General features: G+C 38.5%; 1 protein-coding gene across 1 annotated transcript in view; it reads left to right on the top strand.

Annotated features, from left to right (window-relative positions):
* SMARCA2 (SWI/SNF related BAF chromatin remodeling complex subunit ATPase 2) overlaps positions 1–17,009 on the top strand; it is a 205,919-nt gene that overhangs the window by 115,882 nt on the left and 73,028 nt on the right. Inside the window, 2 exon segments of the mRNA XM_021001863.2 lie at positions 4,009–4,172; positions 8,128–8,355. Coding sequence (XP_020857522.1) covers positions 4,009–4,172; positions 8,128–8,355 — 392 coding nt within the window.

Genomic DNA, 17,009 nt, shown 5'->3' with positions numbered 1-17,009 from the left:
CCTAATACCATTCTTCGAGTATTTTCATTTAATATCTTGCATATTTTCTAGCTTTTAATCGCATCTTTTCCTTAAAAGCTAATAGTTACCCTCTTGCTAGGGACTCTGCATTTTAAGGAAATTCCTTCATTAAATCTGATACCTTTTCATATTCTGTGAAGTGTTGTGGTACCCAGTAATTCATAACACTTCATCTTTTCCCCTTCACAAACACTTTATACACCCAATTCTTTACCACATAATGTCACTAACAAGTTATTTTTGGATCCCTTCACTCTGAAAAAGGGGGCCCTGGGAATGAACTCTTCCAGAAGGAGAGAAACCTGTTTCCTTGCTTTACTTGAAACAAAGGTTTTAATGTCTCAGAGGCAGCTGGAGGGATTTCTCCCTCTGCAGTCCCAGTCCAGTTGAACAGTTTCCCAGAACTATATACATTTTCTCTAGGATCTAGGATTTCCCTATCCTACTGCCACTTCTCTCTTAATACCTGGCCAAAAGTTCTCCCCTTTGGTAAACTAAATTAGGGGAACCAAAGAAAGGAGATCACGTTTGAGAAATATTATAATCTGCCAAGCTTCATCTAAGCATTTCAGATAGCCCACGTCTCTGGAAAGGTACGTTTGTTTGTCTAGCGTGGAATTTTAAGTGGATATATTTAGTAGGTAATACAAAAGCATCTAAAATTAAAATGCTTTATATATGCTAATATAATTCTTCCTGAGACTTTATTCAGGAACTTTCTGAAGTTTCATATTCTAACCTAAGAAAAAAGTAATATTAAGAAGCTAAAGCTAAATACTTATTCCTATTATTGTCTTCTCTTGCAAAAATGAGTGAGTTTTCAGATAACAATGAAAAACCAGTTTAATATTTATTTTTATGGAAACAACTATTAGATATCCCAAAAGTCTCAGTGCAGTTTCAAACAGTTAGATTTTTGGTGTCCCAAACTTAAAACTGTGCTGAGACTTTTGGGGCATCCTGTACATGGTTCACTCCCATACACTTTCTAATATCCTTCACAGATGTGGCCACCGTTTCTTTGGCCGCGTCAAATGTCTCTTTGTAATTGGATATGTCCTACATCACAAAGTATAAGAACAACAAAAGAAATCTGCTTTTACTAAGCATGTTATATCCTTTGCCACCTATAACAAGCAATTAGGTCTGGATGACATTCTTACATGGTAAATGGCATCTTCCTTGAAAATGATACAGAAGAGTTGATTATCAACAAAGATCCTCACCTAGGATTCTGTTCTGCCATCTGCATTTGTCAAGGATGCCTAACCTGAGCCTCGTAATAAGACGCTATGGCTCTGCATTATAAGGGATTAAGTAAGATTTTTTTCAGGTTTTACATTTAAAGTTTTGTTCTGGTTATGTCTGTCATAAAATATGATAAAACTCTTTGCTTCTCCTGATTGGCACTAGGCAGAAAAATTTTGGAATTCCTCTTTATTTTTCAATCCTTATGTCTCCTTATGGAGAACCTATTGGCAGCTTTGGTAGAAAAATCTAGTTAGTTTCATTTTAGCCATATGCACTTTACCCATACCGTAATTTATCTTTTATTCAATATTTGATTCTAATACAAGCCAGATGAACTTTTGCCCTTTCACCCGCCTCGATGCATAGTTTTTAATTCCTGCTTCCAGAAAACAGATGTCATTGTCTCTAAAAATGTGTGTTTGTGTGTCTGTGTGAAATAACATCTTTCACCATTTATCACCTCTTACAAAGCCAGCAGCATTGACCCAAACACCTCTGAATATTGAAAATGCATCCTGTTTATTTATTTTTTTATGCAGTTGGGGTAAGTGACTTGCCCAGGGTCACACAACTAGTAAGTGTTAAGTGTTTGGTCTGAGGCTGCATTTAAATTCAGGGCGGTATTCTATCCATTGCACCACCTAGCTGCCTCCACCCCATTTATTTCAAGCATTGTTCAAGACAACAAATACCACCAAAGAATTTAGGTAACTCCTTGGAATTTATGATAAAAGGATTTGAGCTCAATCAATCAATCAAACACTTTATTAAGTGCCTACTCTAAGTCAGACACTGTGTTAAGCACTCATCTTTAAATATTAATTATCTTAGAGATGGTAAACTGAGATTTAGAGACAGGTGATTCACTAAATAAGACTCCCGTTCTAAGCTTTTCTCACTGAAAGCAGTGTTTAGAATTTTCTTTCCCATTATGGTACTTTTAATCTTTACTAAATAGTGAGAACAGAAATAATAAGCAACTAATTGTGATTTCTGTATAGTTGTGATCTTGACTTTGATGGTAACTTGATTCTTTAAGTTTTAGTCTTTAGGTATTTTATTCCTTAATCATTTTTTTTACTTTAAATAGAAGTTTTGTATAGAAAACTGTGTACTGTAATATAACTCACAATAATATCTTCTAATAACCTACTACTATTTTTTTTTCTGCCCAAAGATAGTCACATGGAGGTAGAAGACAATTGTGTCTTGAGATTTTAGGAACACAACACTTTAGATTTTTTTTCCCAAGTTGCAAAATAAGATACGGGCAGAAATGCCTTAACTTTATAGTTACACTTTTTTAAACTGTAGATAATAGACTAGATGTATAAGAAGGCCCTAGATGCTGGGGAATGCTCTCTAGACCAGAATCAGGGGAGGTAGAGCTCAAGGTTCATTTTTATCATTTACCTGCTGTGGGCCCCAGGCTTAACCTGTCAGAGTCTGCATGTCCTTATCTATAAAATGGAGATTATAATATTCACACTACTGATCTCACAGAAAAAGCTATTGCTTATTTCTCACCCCCCCCCCAACCCAGGACTTGCTTTCCCTACCTTCCACCCCTGAGTGACCTTTTGAAAAACATATCAAGAATCTGTAATTCCATATCTAGGCAAATTATAGCCCATTTACAATAAATAAACATGGACACTTATTTGAGACTCAGAGACAAATGACTTTTATAAGTACACACAGCTAGCAAATACCAGAATAAAATTAGAACTCAGGTAACTCAAGATTTTTTTTCCTATATATTTTAAAATATATTTGCTTTAAAATATGTTGACTCTATTGGTAATACAAGATAACAGAAAAGATCATAATGTTTATGACTTGGAAGAGAGTAATGCTGCTGTCCTGGACAATCCACATCTGAAGAATTGTGTTCAGTTTTGGGCACCACATTTTGGGAAGGATGTTAGTAAGCTGGAGAGTGTCCAGAAGAGGGTGACCAAGATGGTAAAGGCCTGTGGAGATCATGCTTGTGAAGACAGGTTGAAGGAACTGGGAATATCTATACTAGACAAGAGAAGACACAGAGAAAAAGCTGTTTTCAAGTATTTTTTTAAGGCAATTGGGGTTAAGTGACTTGCCCAGGGTCACACAGCTAGTAAGTGTCAAGTATTTGGTCTGAGGCCAGATTTGAACTCAGGTCCTCCTGACTTCAGGGCTAGTGCTCTATCCATTGCACCACCTAACTGCCCCTGTTTTCAAGTATTTTGAAGGGTGCTTGTGGGCCATAGACTTGTTATGCTTTGCCTTAGAAGGTAGAAATAAGAATATGGGGTAGACACTGCAAAGAGGCCAATTTAGAGTTGACCTAAGGAAAAACTCTCTAACAGAGCTGTCCAGAACAGAATGGGTCACCTTGGGAGATAATGAGATGCTTTTTACTGGAGGTATTCAAGAAAATGCTGGCTGACTGCTTATGAAGTCAGCAAATATTTATTAAGTGCCTACTGTGTGCTACACACTATGCTGCTTTCTGGGGGTACAAAGAAAAGATTCTTGTGTTGTATGTTGTAGAGAGCGTTCTTGTTCAGATACGGGTTGGACTTGGCTTCTGATTTCCCCTCTAACTTTGAGATTCTGTCATTTGAAGTCAAGTATTTCTGTATAAGGAGGTGTGGGTATGGTTTGTTTTGTTTTATTTTAAATTTTGCACAATTTTAAAAACTTCACTCAATTGGAAAATTCCTCTTCCTCCTCTCTTCTTCTATTCTCCATCAGGTACCACAAAATCAGAAGATCGTGCTGCCTTGCTGAAGAAGTTCAATGAGCCTGGCTCACAATTTTTCATTTTCTTACTAAGTACCAGAGCAGGAGGCCTGGGCCTGAACCTTCAGGCAGCTGATACTGTTGTCATCTTTGATAGTGATTGGAATCCTCACCAGGTGTGCACATCTTGACTTATTTCAATGCTTCAGCATCCGTGATGAGAGCAGAGTAAAGAAAAGATCAATCTTAGCTATTGTCTGCCTGGGACAAAGCAGGAGGAAAAATGACAGAGATACCAACAGATAGAGAGATCATCTTTGCTAGGGGAAACCTTGTAACACTGGTCAGTAGTGGCGTGAATGATCTTTGGAGAATCAAGTCAGAGACACATAAGCACAGTTTCTTCTTAGCCTTAGCATCCATTGCTTGCTATCTTCCTTGCCAAAGTATGCTCTGTGATTTGTTTACAAGAATTGTCAAAGGCAAGGTTTTTTTTAAAGTTCCGTTTTTTAAAATACCATACTTAAGTTTTGTCCCGTGTTATTTTATCTAAGCAGGATTATGGTTATCCTCTTTATATTGTAGGTGGGTGGGACAGGGAGATTGTTGCTACTTTTTAATAGAATACCGGCACTGCAATTTTGAGTTGTTAAATTATATTTGCCGATTCTAAAATACCTAATTTTAAAAGTCAAAAAGTCTTCCTCAACAAAATATTCTTTGGCATACAGTAAAGAACTGAATTTTCAAAATGGTTTTGGGATTGCTACCATTTTATATTCAGGTCAATTTGCTATTACTTGAGCTCACCTCACCACTCAAAATTGCAGCTTCTTAATTGCTACCCTTTTAATTTAGATAGTCAGTTAATCAATGAGCATTTATTAAGGGCCTGCTGTGTTCCAGGCAGTTTTGTAAGTGCTGGTCTAGTTGCTTTCTTCCCTTGAATAAAGTTCACTAGATTTTACCTTTTTTAATAAACATCTCTAGCTGACCAGTCTGGTATGCTAGATCAGCTCTTTGGAGCCAACTAAAATCAGTTACTCAAAACAGTGTTTTACCATGGAAAAGAATGTCAGAGAATTTTTTTTGGGGGGGGCAATTGGGGTTGAGTGACTTGCCCAGGGTCACAAGCTAGTAAGTGTCAAGTGTTTGGTCTGAGGCCGGATTTGAACTCGGGTCCTCCTGCCTTCAGGGCCTCTGCACCTCTATCAGCTGCACCCTAGCTGCCCCGAGAGAACCTCTATATCAGTCTGTAGCGCTATTAAAATTTCATGGATAGGGCTTTTGTGAGCAAGATCCAAAGGTGAAAGAAAACTCAGAGTGATGAAATAGAAACTCTAAACATCAACTGTTTTACTACCTGCTTAGCTTCAGGTTAATGAAAATAACACCTAGGCAGTGAATGTGTCAACATGACTGGGACCAAATATTGTACTTTAAACAGTTCACTGGCAGTTTCCTCCATTACACTGGGAGATGAGTGCTACCTATCTCTCTGTTCTAGCCCATTCATTTAGAGTAGATGTGGTCACCTGAGATATGGTCACCTAAATTCTTTAGGATCCAACTGAATCATCAGTAATCATATGTACCTAACTTTTGCTTTAAGCTATATTTAAAATTCTTTTTTCAGAACTTAATTAACATAGTGGTGCTGATGAATAGCATTTTACCTTTAAATTCAAGAGGTATCAGGACTGATAACAATTAAAGCTGATTTGTGAAAAATGACTGGGGTTGCTCTCAATATTTTCTTGAGGAATGAGCTTATATTAGCAAATTAAGCTACCAAGAAAAATTGACTGGGAAGACCTTACTAGCAGCAGACTCATGCCCAGGAAAGTTTCCACTATCTTTCTTAAACCCCTCACAATCCCATTTCCAACTTTGCTGTTGTTGACAAGATCAACTTACGTACATTATTTTAAAAATTGGGGGATATTTCAGGGGCAGCTAGGTGGCACAGTGGATAGAGCACTGACCCTGAAGCCAGGAGGACCCGAGTTCAAACATGACCTCAGACCAAACTTTTGACACTTACTAGCTGTGTGACCCCAAAAAACAAAAAACAAAAAAAAAATTTAAAAAAAAGACAAATCCAATAAAAAACTGAAGCCAGTCTTATGCGTGCCATGTGCTTCTTGCTGCCTTGAAGCCCCACTTAACCCCAGTTGCCTACAAACTTAAAAAAAATAGGAAAAAAAATTGGGGGATATTTCAGAACCTTTAAAATATATATGTGAAAGGCACACATGTCATAGGATGCTTAATCTAAAGGGGACCTTCAAAGGTCAGCCTTTACTCTGTCCCAACACCTTGGAGCAGCATCACACCTAAACCAATTCAGACAGGTATGACCATTCTGTTGCTAGGTTCCCAAACTGTTCATTATAATGTTTAACAAGTTTTGTCTGTCAGGACCATCTTCCTTAAGTCTAGTTTAAATTCCACACATTGTAATGTTAAGCCAACTCCCTCTTCCTTTTGTCTTATTTTACAGAGTAAATAAATGCTGGTCATAAAATGTGCACTTGGCAAATGTTTCATGAGGGAGTAAACAGTCCTAGTTCTTTCACAAAGACCAAAAGGCAATTGCAGCCAGCTCTTAGTTATTCAAGGCTAATTAGCCAGTTTGTGGATTACTCACACCCGCCTTTGCTGCTTGCATTTTAACCCTTTCACAATTTATTAGCATCCTCTAGTGGATAAGTAAGGGTGGAAGAGACCCTGAAATTAGCCATAGTGGCTGTTTGCTAGGAGTCCTGTTAAAGAATTGATCATGAAGGGGAAGATTGAAGTATTTGCTAAAAGTGAAGGATTTTTTTTTCTGGATTTCCGTTTTCCAATATACCCTTTAGTAAAATAATTAAAAGTTGATCGTGTACCAACTGTGCTCATGCTTGAGCACCATCATATTTATATTCACATTTTCAAATAATCTTATGAAAACATTTTTGCCTAATTAGTCACTTAATTAAAGTCTCGAAATCAGAAATAGCATCAGCAGGCTTTTTGTATTCTTTGGCAAAATGCAGAAGATTTTGTTGTTCAATAGTAAGACCAAATAAAGTATGCCCCAAAATTCTAGAAGGAGGCCTGGTTTTAAAAGCACTCTGGACACCCAGTTTTATGCTTTCCTTTGCCACAGTTGTGATAGTGCCCTCTCAAAATACCTGAATAATTTGCCACAGTTGTTGCACAAAATGATCCTCATATAGTTTAAATTCCTTAGTTATAGCATAACTGACTGCTCAGGGTAGTAATACCTCTATTAATGAAGGGGTTTCCCCACAGACTCCTTTCTTTAAGTGCACACTTTCTTTTCCGCAACTGTTAAAAAAATTTTTGATATCTTTTGTTTTTACATCATCTTCATTTCCAAATATATCCTTCCTCCTCCCATTTCTCTGAGACATAGAAATATAGGCAATATAAGCATAAGTGCCTCTATTCTAGGATAGCAGCTGGGAGAGCTTACTATCAGAAGATACTTGATGTCAGGTTTTTTTAGGCGTATGCCTTTCCCATTCAGAACTTCATACTGAGGTAAAGGTATTTCTCATATATCTTATTGCATAATATGAAGTCATAAGCTCAAAACCAAAAATTGCCCTTGGCAGCACGTGGCAGCATGGTATCATTGAAAGATTTGGAGTCAAGTACCTGTGTTTAGTTCACATCTCTGTTACTTCTGCCCTATGTGACCTTGGCAAGTCAACTGACATTTGTGCCTCACTTTCCACATCTGCAAAATGAGGTGCTTGGATAAAATTATCTGCAAGGGCCCTTCCAGCCTGAATTTGCAAACTGCTAGGAACTCCTGGAGATAAAGACTGGTCAAAGTGCCCTTCTACAGAGACCTGTTTTCTAAACCCTGCATCCATTTAAACATAGCCTTGTTTAGCTTAAAACTAAATTTCCTCAGATCCAATCTCCTTCAACCGGTGACTGCCAGTGTGAAAAGACATTATTGTATCTTTTTTCACATGCCAGTGACCACCAGGTATTTTGGACACACTTTAAAAAGTTTATAGGCCACACATTACCATACTTTTCCTTTAAATATCAGCTCATTTGTTGAGGAGCCAGAGAGAGGGATATAACATGGCATATTGTTGTCTTGAACAGGATTTGCAGGCCCAAGATCGAGCTCACCGGATTGGCCAGCAAAATGAAGTCCGAGTGCTTAGACTCTGTACTGTAAACAGCGTGGAGGAAAAGATTCTTGCAGCAGCCAAATACAAATTAAACGTGGATCAGAAAGTTATTCAAGCGGGCATGTTCGATCAGAAATCTTCAAGTCATGAGAGGAGGGCTTTTCTGCAGGCTATATTGGAGCATGAAGAAGAAAATGAGGTACTGACCATAGACAAATCATTCTTCATGAAATTAAAACAGTGACCTTTTGTCTTTATTCAAAACAGCCCCTTTATCTTTAAAGTAAATTCTAGGGTTGATGTTAATTAAGCCAGATTAAAGTAGTTGCAGCTTTGTGTTCCAGATGCAAAGACTTGAAAATTATCCAGTTTGTTTATCAAAATTTGCTACTAGGTTCAGAAAAGAACAATTTCAGGATTTGGCTGGTTAACCTTTAGTTTAAATTTCACTTAACTCAGGCTGATGGAATAGTACAATACATTTTGTAAATCTCTCATTTGGACTGCTGCCTCCTGGAGGCCGGATGGAAAACTGCAAAGTAGGTTACTTGTTAAAAAAATAATAATAATGATGATGTTCAAAAAGACAAAAGTTTTTAGGGTTCTTCTTCCTGGGAAGAGAGGAAGGTTTAAAAGTAATTTTCTACCCTGGACATCTAGGTGCCATATCTCCTATAAACTCGGATAGTATATAAAAGAAACTGTCTACCTTCTATCAAAATAGGATTCTATCCTGGTACTACACAAATCTTTTGCATACTGCTTTGAATAAGCATATTCCATCAGATATCTTTCCTTTCCTCAAAAACAAAGAACAAATCCAGTCATCCTTTCCCAGTAGATCTCTGATCCAATGGAGAATATTAATAGAAAGATCTTCTATTTTGATCATTGTTAAGTAAAAGTAATAGACAGAAACTGACTATTTGAGCCTAAAAGAACATCAGCATGTGAATAAAATAATGCAGTATGTTTTACAATCTTTAGGTTCATCTATACTAAGTAAATAATACCTGAGACTTCCATTTTCATTATTCCACAAGAGCTAACCTGTGTAATGTACTCTAAATTCAAAGGCCAAGTAATTCACTGCATGAATAGAAACAGTTGAAAGGGACCACCGAAGCTGTCCAGGCCAATCCATACCTGCATAAGAATCTACTCTCCAATAAATCTAAAAAGTAGTCAGCTTTTTTGCCTAAAGATTTTCCAGTGAATGAGAACCCACCACCTTCCAAGGCTGCCCGATAGTATGTTTTCCCTTATATCAAAATTTGGGCAGTTTATAAAACTGTAACTTCTGCTGATTTCTTTTACTTCCTCTTATACATGGCAGCCCTTTGATTACACGATGATACTTATTAGGGGCAGCTAGGTGGTGCAGTGGATACAGTGCAGGGCCTGGAGTCAGGAAGACATCTTTCTGGGTTCAAATCCAGCCTCAGACACTTACTAGCTGGGTGACCCTGGGCAAGTCACTTAACCCTGTTTGCCTCAGTTCCTCATCTGTAAAATGAGCTGGCCAGTATCTCTGCCTAAAAAATTCCCAAATGGGATCATGAAGAGTCTGAAACTACTGAACTAAAACAACCTTCTGTTATCTTCCTCAGGCTAAACATCTTCAGCTGGGCCCCATATGACGTGTACTTAAGGACTTTCATCATCCTGGTTGCCCTTTTCTGAACACTTTTCAGTATTTTTTATTAGAGTTTTCCTAAATGAGGCACCTGGGACTGAACTAACAGAGTAATCCACATGTTGTCTGACCAGGACAGAGTACAGTGCCACTCTGGCCTCTCTGAGCTTGGACTTGTTTCTCTTATCGCAGCCTAAGCCACCTATCACACTGTCCTACCACACTGGTGACTCATGCTGACCTTGCAATCAACTTAAACCCAAGATTGTTTGCTGACGACTTGCTCTCTAACCATGCTTCACCTTCCTCTTTCTTGTGAACTTGTTTTCTGAGCCTAAATATAAGATGTATTCCCTTTAAGTTAAATCTTACTCAGGCAAAAAGTTATAGCTCAGTAAGGTCACTTTGAGTACTGACTGTTAATAATAAATAGTCAAAAAACATTTACTGAGCAGCTGTTCTATGTCAGTCAGGCACTGTGCTAAGTGCTAGGGATATAAATTTAAAAAAAAAGAAAGAAAGAATGAATGAAAAATAGTCCTTGTCCGTGAGGAGTTTATAATTTAATAAAGGAAGATAATACCCAAGAAGAAGTTGAAAGGGGAAGTGTCGTAGGGTACCTGGTCCCCGGGGGCATGTCTCATGGCTATTGAAAATGGGAAATGATGGGATGGCTGGAAAATTCTGAGCCCTCCATAAAGAGAGGCTTTGGGAAGGTTTCTTGTTTTACCCTCCAACCCTCCTTTTTTTTTTTGAGGGGAGGGGCAATTGAGAGTGCTAAGGAGATGTTGGGTATCAAAGCTGAAGCAGCCTCCATGACAGCATTCATGGAGTGGAAATCAAGCAGAGCAGGTGATGGGAGATGAAGAGTCAACAAGTCTTGTCCCCGAGCGAACCAACTGTCCCTGCTAGCATTGTGTCTTCTGGAAATCTGAGAAACGTTCATCTGTGCCTTTGTTCAGGTCATTGAGAAAAATGCTGAAAAGCACGGCTCCCTAGAGTACTCTCAGCTAGAATCTTTCCAGTCTGACCTTCAACCAAGATCCAAATCTACCTAATTGTACTGTCCTCTAGCTCACCAATCTCCGTCTTGACTGCAAGACTAGTATGATAGACTTTGTCAAATGTCTTCCTAAAATCTAGAAAAACGAGCTGCAGAATTCTTGTGTTAAGTAACCCTGCGAAAAAGGAAGTTACCGTGCATTAAGTTTGTGATAACTGCCTCTTTTCTAGATGTTCTGAATCATTTCTTTACTAATACGTTCTAGATTTGTTTTTCCTGGAACATTAAACATTTTCATTGGTCTATGATTTTCAGAGTATGTATTCTTTCCCATTTTGAAAATCTAAATAAGATCTATGCTTCTCCAGTTCCATGATACCTCCTTCATTCTTCACAATTTTTCAGACAACATTGACGTTAACTCAGCATTTCCATCTCCCAGGATGTAGTCTGAACCGGGTCTCAGCTGGGTGACCTGAGCTCATCAGTGGCAGCTAAGTGCTTTCACATCCATACTTATCTTGAGTATCACTTCCTTATTAGCCATTTTTGTTCAGTCCTTTCCAATCTGAACCATTCTTCCTGAAAGAGAAATGAAACAACCAAGACAGTGTAGTAGATAGAACACTGAGCCTTGAGTCAGGAAGACCTAAGTTCAAATCCTGCCTCAGACACTGTGTGCCGCTGGGCAGGTCACTTAACTACACTGTGCTTCAGTTTTCTCCACTGTAAAATGGGGATAGTAATAGTTCCTTTCTCCCAGGGTAGTTGGGAAGATAAAATAAAATATTTGTTAGGTACTTTGCAAATCTTAAAGCGCTGCATAAATGTTAGCTATTATTAAACGAAGATGAGTTGAGCAGCTTTGCATTCTTTCCACGATTAGTAGGCCTGTCCCCCTTTTTTTCTTTTGCCCTTTCTATTTCCCCCAGTATATTTTTTAAAATCCTTTTTCTTTAGCTTTCTTTGCCAGCCTCAGCTCACGTGATATTATTCTGACAAGACCATGCCATGCTTCTGGTCAGTTATGTGGCAGAGTGGGTAGAGAGAGCACTACATTGTCTCACCTTGATTACATCTTCCTCATATGTCTTTAAAATCTAAGTTGGCTAGCGAGTCATGTGTCTCTTGGTACCTTCAGAACTTTATTCTTGAGAACTTCCCTTCTCTCTGGTGCTGGTTGTTAGATTTTAGTTCCTAGCTTCCTACCCATCCTCATAGCCTTTTGAAATGTGTTCTCCTAACATCTAAGATGCATGTCATAATTTCCCAAGCCTTCCCTCTCCTTCTCTGTCACAAATTTCAAGATAGCCATTGCTTCCACCTATCTTACTATTTCTACCCCAGAAACCAGCTTCTTTTTGTTGATAAGGATCTGATTCAAAATAGAATTTCCCCTTGAGGATTTCTTCACCTTATGAAGGATAAAAATTATCATTAAGGTGAGTCAAGAGATTATTAATTGTACTGCTTTTGGTAGAGATTGTTCCAATAGCTATCTACTTCAGTGACCTCCAAAATGGGGACTGGGAGCTGCTGCCTCAAGTAGGTATGTGATCATCTAACTGGAGAGTAGGAAGAAAGGTGGCATATTGTCCTCACTATGGTAGCCAAACTTGGGGCCCCTCTTCAGACAAGCTGTGGGCAAAGCATTGTGCTAGGGAGCATAACGTTCTATATCATGCTGGAAACATAAATCATAATATACCTTATGAAATTAATATTTACCCAAATCATGAATATACCATATTAAAAGAAATTTTGGACCATATATGTATATATTCTGTTTTTCTGTAGATATATGTTCATATGTATGTGTGCATATGTCTACGTATGTATGTATAGATGTATAGGTGGAAATAAGAGATTTAGATATAGTTGTACAGATGCATAGATAAGAGACTGACTAAAATCCCTTCAATACCTGCTTATGCTCTGAAGTGGAGGACATAGCTCTCTATTATGCACCTTTACACATTTTCAGAAGTAGGCTACCCAAACCTCCTTGTGGCTTAGTATAAGGCAACGCAGATCCTACATGCTTTGAGCTTGGGTTCCTCATTACACAGTAAGTAGCCTTTATTTCCTCAAAGGTCTCAGTGTAGTTTTAAGCCATTGAAGCTCAAAAAATGCACTGAGGTTTTGGGATTCCCTACATTTAGGAAGGGGCTTTGTCTAGGACTCTGTACTGTAAATATATTTATTTCATTCTAAATAGTAGATATATGTGGTGGTGTTACATAAAATTAAAAATTTTAAATTAAATCCTATTTTAAATGTGCTTGTAATAGCAGAAAGAGCACGAAGAACGGAGTCAGAGAACTTGGGTTCATATCTCATGTTTTCTACTTATGACCAGTGAGACATTGCAATTCCCTTCCCTTCAGGGGCCTCCATTTTTACCTCTGTAAAAGAAGGCAGTTGTACAAGACAGTCTCTAATGCCCCTTCCAGCTTTAAGTCATATAAATTCTGAAGTCGAACCCTTTCATAAGACATGTGACCTTAACCTCTAAATCTAACAGATTAGATTGTGAGCTCTGCATTTTCAGCTCTCAGTTTTTCTTAAAGTGAGAGTATACTTGCATCGGAGAGATGTATAGGCATTGTTTGTTTTTATCACTACAATGTAGGAAACAACTTTAGTGTTTGAAAAGTAGAAATTTTGTTCTGGTCTTAGCGGTCAGGTGATCAGGAGGTTTTTTATTTTTAAGTTTGGTCATCTAGTTTATTCAGTTGTATAGTTAAAAAGAAGCAATGGTGTCAATGTTGTATAATATAATAACCTACATTTAGATGAGACTATAAGGATAGCACAGCTAGGTGGTACAGTGGATAGAGTGCTGGGCTTGGAATCAGGAAGATTCATCTTCCTGAGTTCAAATCCGGCCTCACGTGGTTACTAGCTGTGTGACCCTGGACAAGTCACTTAACCCTGTTTGCCTCAGTTTCTTCTTCTGTAAAATGAGCTGGAGAAGGAAATGGAAAACCACTCCGGTATCTTTGCCAAAAAAAAAAAAAGACCCCAGATGGGGCCACAAAGAGTTAAACATGACTGAAAATGACTCAATAACAACAACATGGGGAGAGGGACTAGAGCTGTGATTTCATTGGAAAAGGAGCGTCTAGTGCAGCACAGACCTCCTCAGTTTATGCTCAAGTTGGCACCTTCTGTGCAGCTTAGAGATTTGCCCAGAACACTGGGAAGCTAAGTCAGTTAGGCACTGTACCAAATGCTGGAGATGCAAAGAAAGGTAAGAGAAAGCCCCTGCTCTCAAGGAGTTCACAATCTAATGTGGGAAACAATAAGCAAGCAACCACATACAAATATGATATCTTCAGGATGGTTACAGACCATCACCAGGGGATCAGTGACATGCCCAGGGATCAGAGCTGGCTTTAGCCCAGGTGTTCCTGTCTCCTTGGCCAGTTCTCTGCCCACTGTCTCTGCCATTCAGATAAGTCTAAGAGGTTTACAGAGCACCTTCCTCCTCACAGCAACCCAAACATGACACAGGATGGAGATGGATATGGTAGGCGCTTAATAAATGCTCAATGAATTTAAGGCATTGTAGAAATGTGAGATAACTTAAGGCTGAGCTTTCACATATCAGCAGTGAACTGTTTTAGTTCCCTGAAGAAGACATGCATAGTGCCAGGTCAGACGATGGTCAGAGAAAGATGTGAAGCAGAGCTGAAGCCACCAGTATTCAGGACACTGTTGGCCCTGAGTGGTGCTTCCAGAGCTGAAAGGGTGAAGTCCACCAGGCCATGGTCTTAGACCCAGATGGGTGATGGGACTTGCCCAAGTTAATAAGGGGCGCAGCCAGGATTCAAATCCAGCTCTCCTGATCTCACATCAGATTGTCATCCCATTTTACCAGCTGCCTCTCACCACATGGAGTAGATGATGCGACACTCGCTCTGAGTTTCCATGCAGAAATTTAAAAAGTGCTTAGCGCAATGCCTGGCATCATAGAGAAGGTGCCTAATAGTGCTTCTTTTTCCCTTCCCATTTTCAGATACTCATTTTACAAGAGCACTTTTTTTTTTCACGTAGATGATGGGGGTATTCCAATCTAATGCTGGGTAGCTGGTAACTTTTCATTATATTGGCTGAATCTGACTAGTGATGAGACAAGGAAGGATATCTTCCTATTTGCCTAGAGCCTGAACCACAGTAAGTCATGAATAAGCACAATGTCGCACAGAGAAGTTACATTTTATTCCCATTCAATATGGCTTTATTGCATGCAATTTCACATTTAAACTAATTGAATTGTAGCCAAAATGAAAATAAACCCAAAAGATCATTTCTCAGGAGGTATTGGCTCAATTCATTTGTTTCTAAGCTTTTGGGGAGTATGGCTTAATCATGTGTCCCATAAGCCATTAAAACAATATTCTTTTTAAGCAAATTCTCTCATATTCTTTAGGTGACTGGTGAGTTGACATTACATTATTTTCTCCATATTTCTTAATATACAGATACACTGAAACTGACTCTTTGGTGGCTCTAACGAGCATCGTAATGCTGGAATGTATTTGAAGTTTCTCTTTTTAGTGCCCTCCATAGTTTTATGAACAGAATTTAATTTTATTCATTGTTTGAAATTAGGCATAGTATTTCTAGTAGATTTAGGACTGGCTGCAGAGTTAGAAAGATCTGGGTTCAGGTCCTGCCTCTGACCTGTACTGGCTCTGTAATCCCTGGCAAATCACTCATCATGTTGGTACTTCCAGCTATTTGGTCATTTCAGTCAGTTCCAACTTTCCGTGACCCCATTGGGGGTTTTCTTGACCGAGATCCTGGATTGATTTGTCATTTTACAAATGAAGAAACTGAGGCAAACAACACATCCAAGCTTCTAAATTACAGAGCAGTTGCTGATGCGCATTAATAGAGAGATTTTCTCATCAGAAATTCCTTATGCTGATGAAATTACCTTTGGTTTTTAAAAATATGCATATTTGAAACTTGTGTGTATTAGGGATCGTTTTTAAGGGGATTGAATCAGAATTAGGGAATTGTGTATTTCAAAGACATTAAAGATGTAGGCATACCTGTGCGTATATACTTGTATATGGCATATACATATGTATGTATATATGTATGTGTGTATACATACAGTATGTCTGTAGTAATTCGACATGCCTAAATATGTTCATTCCACTAACATGTGATTTCATCAGGATAGAGGACTCTCAGTGTAGAAACTGCAGATCTGCAACTTATAACTTATAGTCTTAGAGACTTGCCGTTATATATCATATGCAAGACTTGAACCCAGGTCTTCTTAAATCCTAACCCAGCTTGTTATCCTCTACCCCACATAGTTTTTCAAATCACCAGTTTGAGCCAAAAAAAAAGTCATTCAGGAAACTGCATGATGTTAATTACCATGCTGAGTGGTAATAGAACAAAGGCAGTCTTCCTGCCCTCATTTAGCTTACATCCTAGTTTGGGGATAAAGCACAAACACAGGTAGGTGTGTGTGTGTGTGTGTGTGTGTGTGTGTGTGTGTGTGTGTGTACAATGATTTGTATTTATTAATCATTAATATTTTATTGATAAGCATTCATTAAGTGATTATTATAAGCTAGTTATGGTACTATTGGGGTATGTGTCTTTTATCTGTATCCTCAGCTCCTCGCATAGTACCTGGCACACAATAAACATTTAATGAACATTTGTTGATTTTATTTATAGATAGTGTTTTTTGTTTGTTTGTTTGTTTGTTTTTTGGCAAGGCACTTGGGTTGAGTGACTTGTCCAAGGTCACACAGCTAGTAAATGTGAAGTGTCTGAAGCCGTATTGGAACTCAGATCCTCCTGACCCCAGGGCTGGTGCTCTATTCACTGTGCTACCCAACTTCTCCACATTCATGGGGAGGTTGCTTTGTTTTGCTGTGGAGGCAACCAGGATTAAGTGACTTACTCAGGGTCATGCATCTAGTAAGTGTCTGAGGCTGGATTTAAACTCAGGTCCTCCTGAATGCATACTTACACACACACACATACACACACACACACACACACACACACACATGAGAGAGAGAGAGAGAGAGAGAGAGAGAGAGAGAGAGAGAGAGAGAGAGAGTGTCAGACAGACATGTTTGTTTTTTATCCCCAAACCAGAGGGTAAGCTCTGAGGGCAGGAATTGTACTTTATGTTAATTTTCTATATACAGCATAAATGAAAAGTGAATAAATA

This window comes from Phascolarctos cinereus, unplaced genomic scaffold, assembly GCF_003287225.1.
Source record: "Phascolarctos cinereus isolate Bilbo 61053 unplaced genomic scaffold, phaCin_HiC Scaffold_4;HRSCAF=312, whole genome shotgun sequence".
In the NCBI taxonomy this organism is placed as follows: domain Eukaryota; kingdom Metazoa; phylum Chordata; class Mammalia; order Diprotodontia; family Phascolarctidae; genus Phascolarctos; species Phascolarctos cinereus.
Note: the sequence above shows the minus strand (reverse complement) of the source record. Positions and strands in the feature narration are given on the sequence as shown.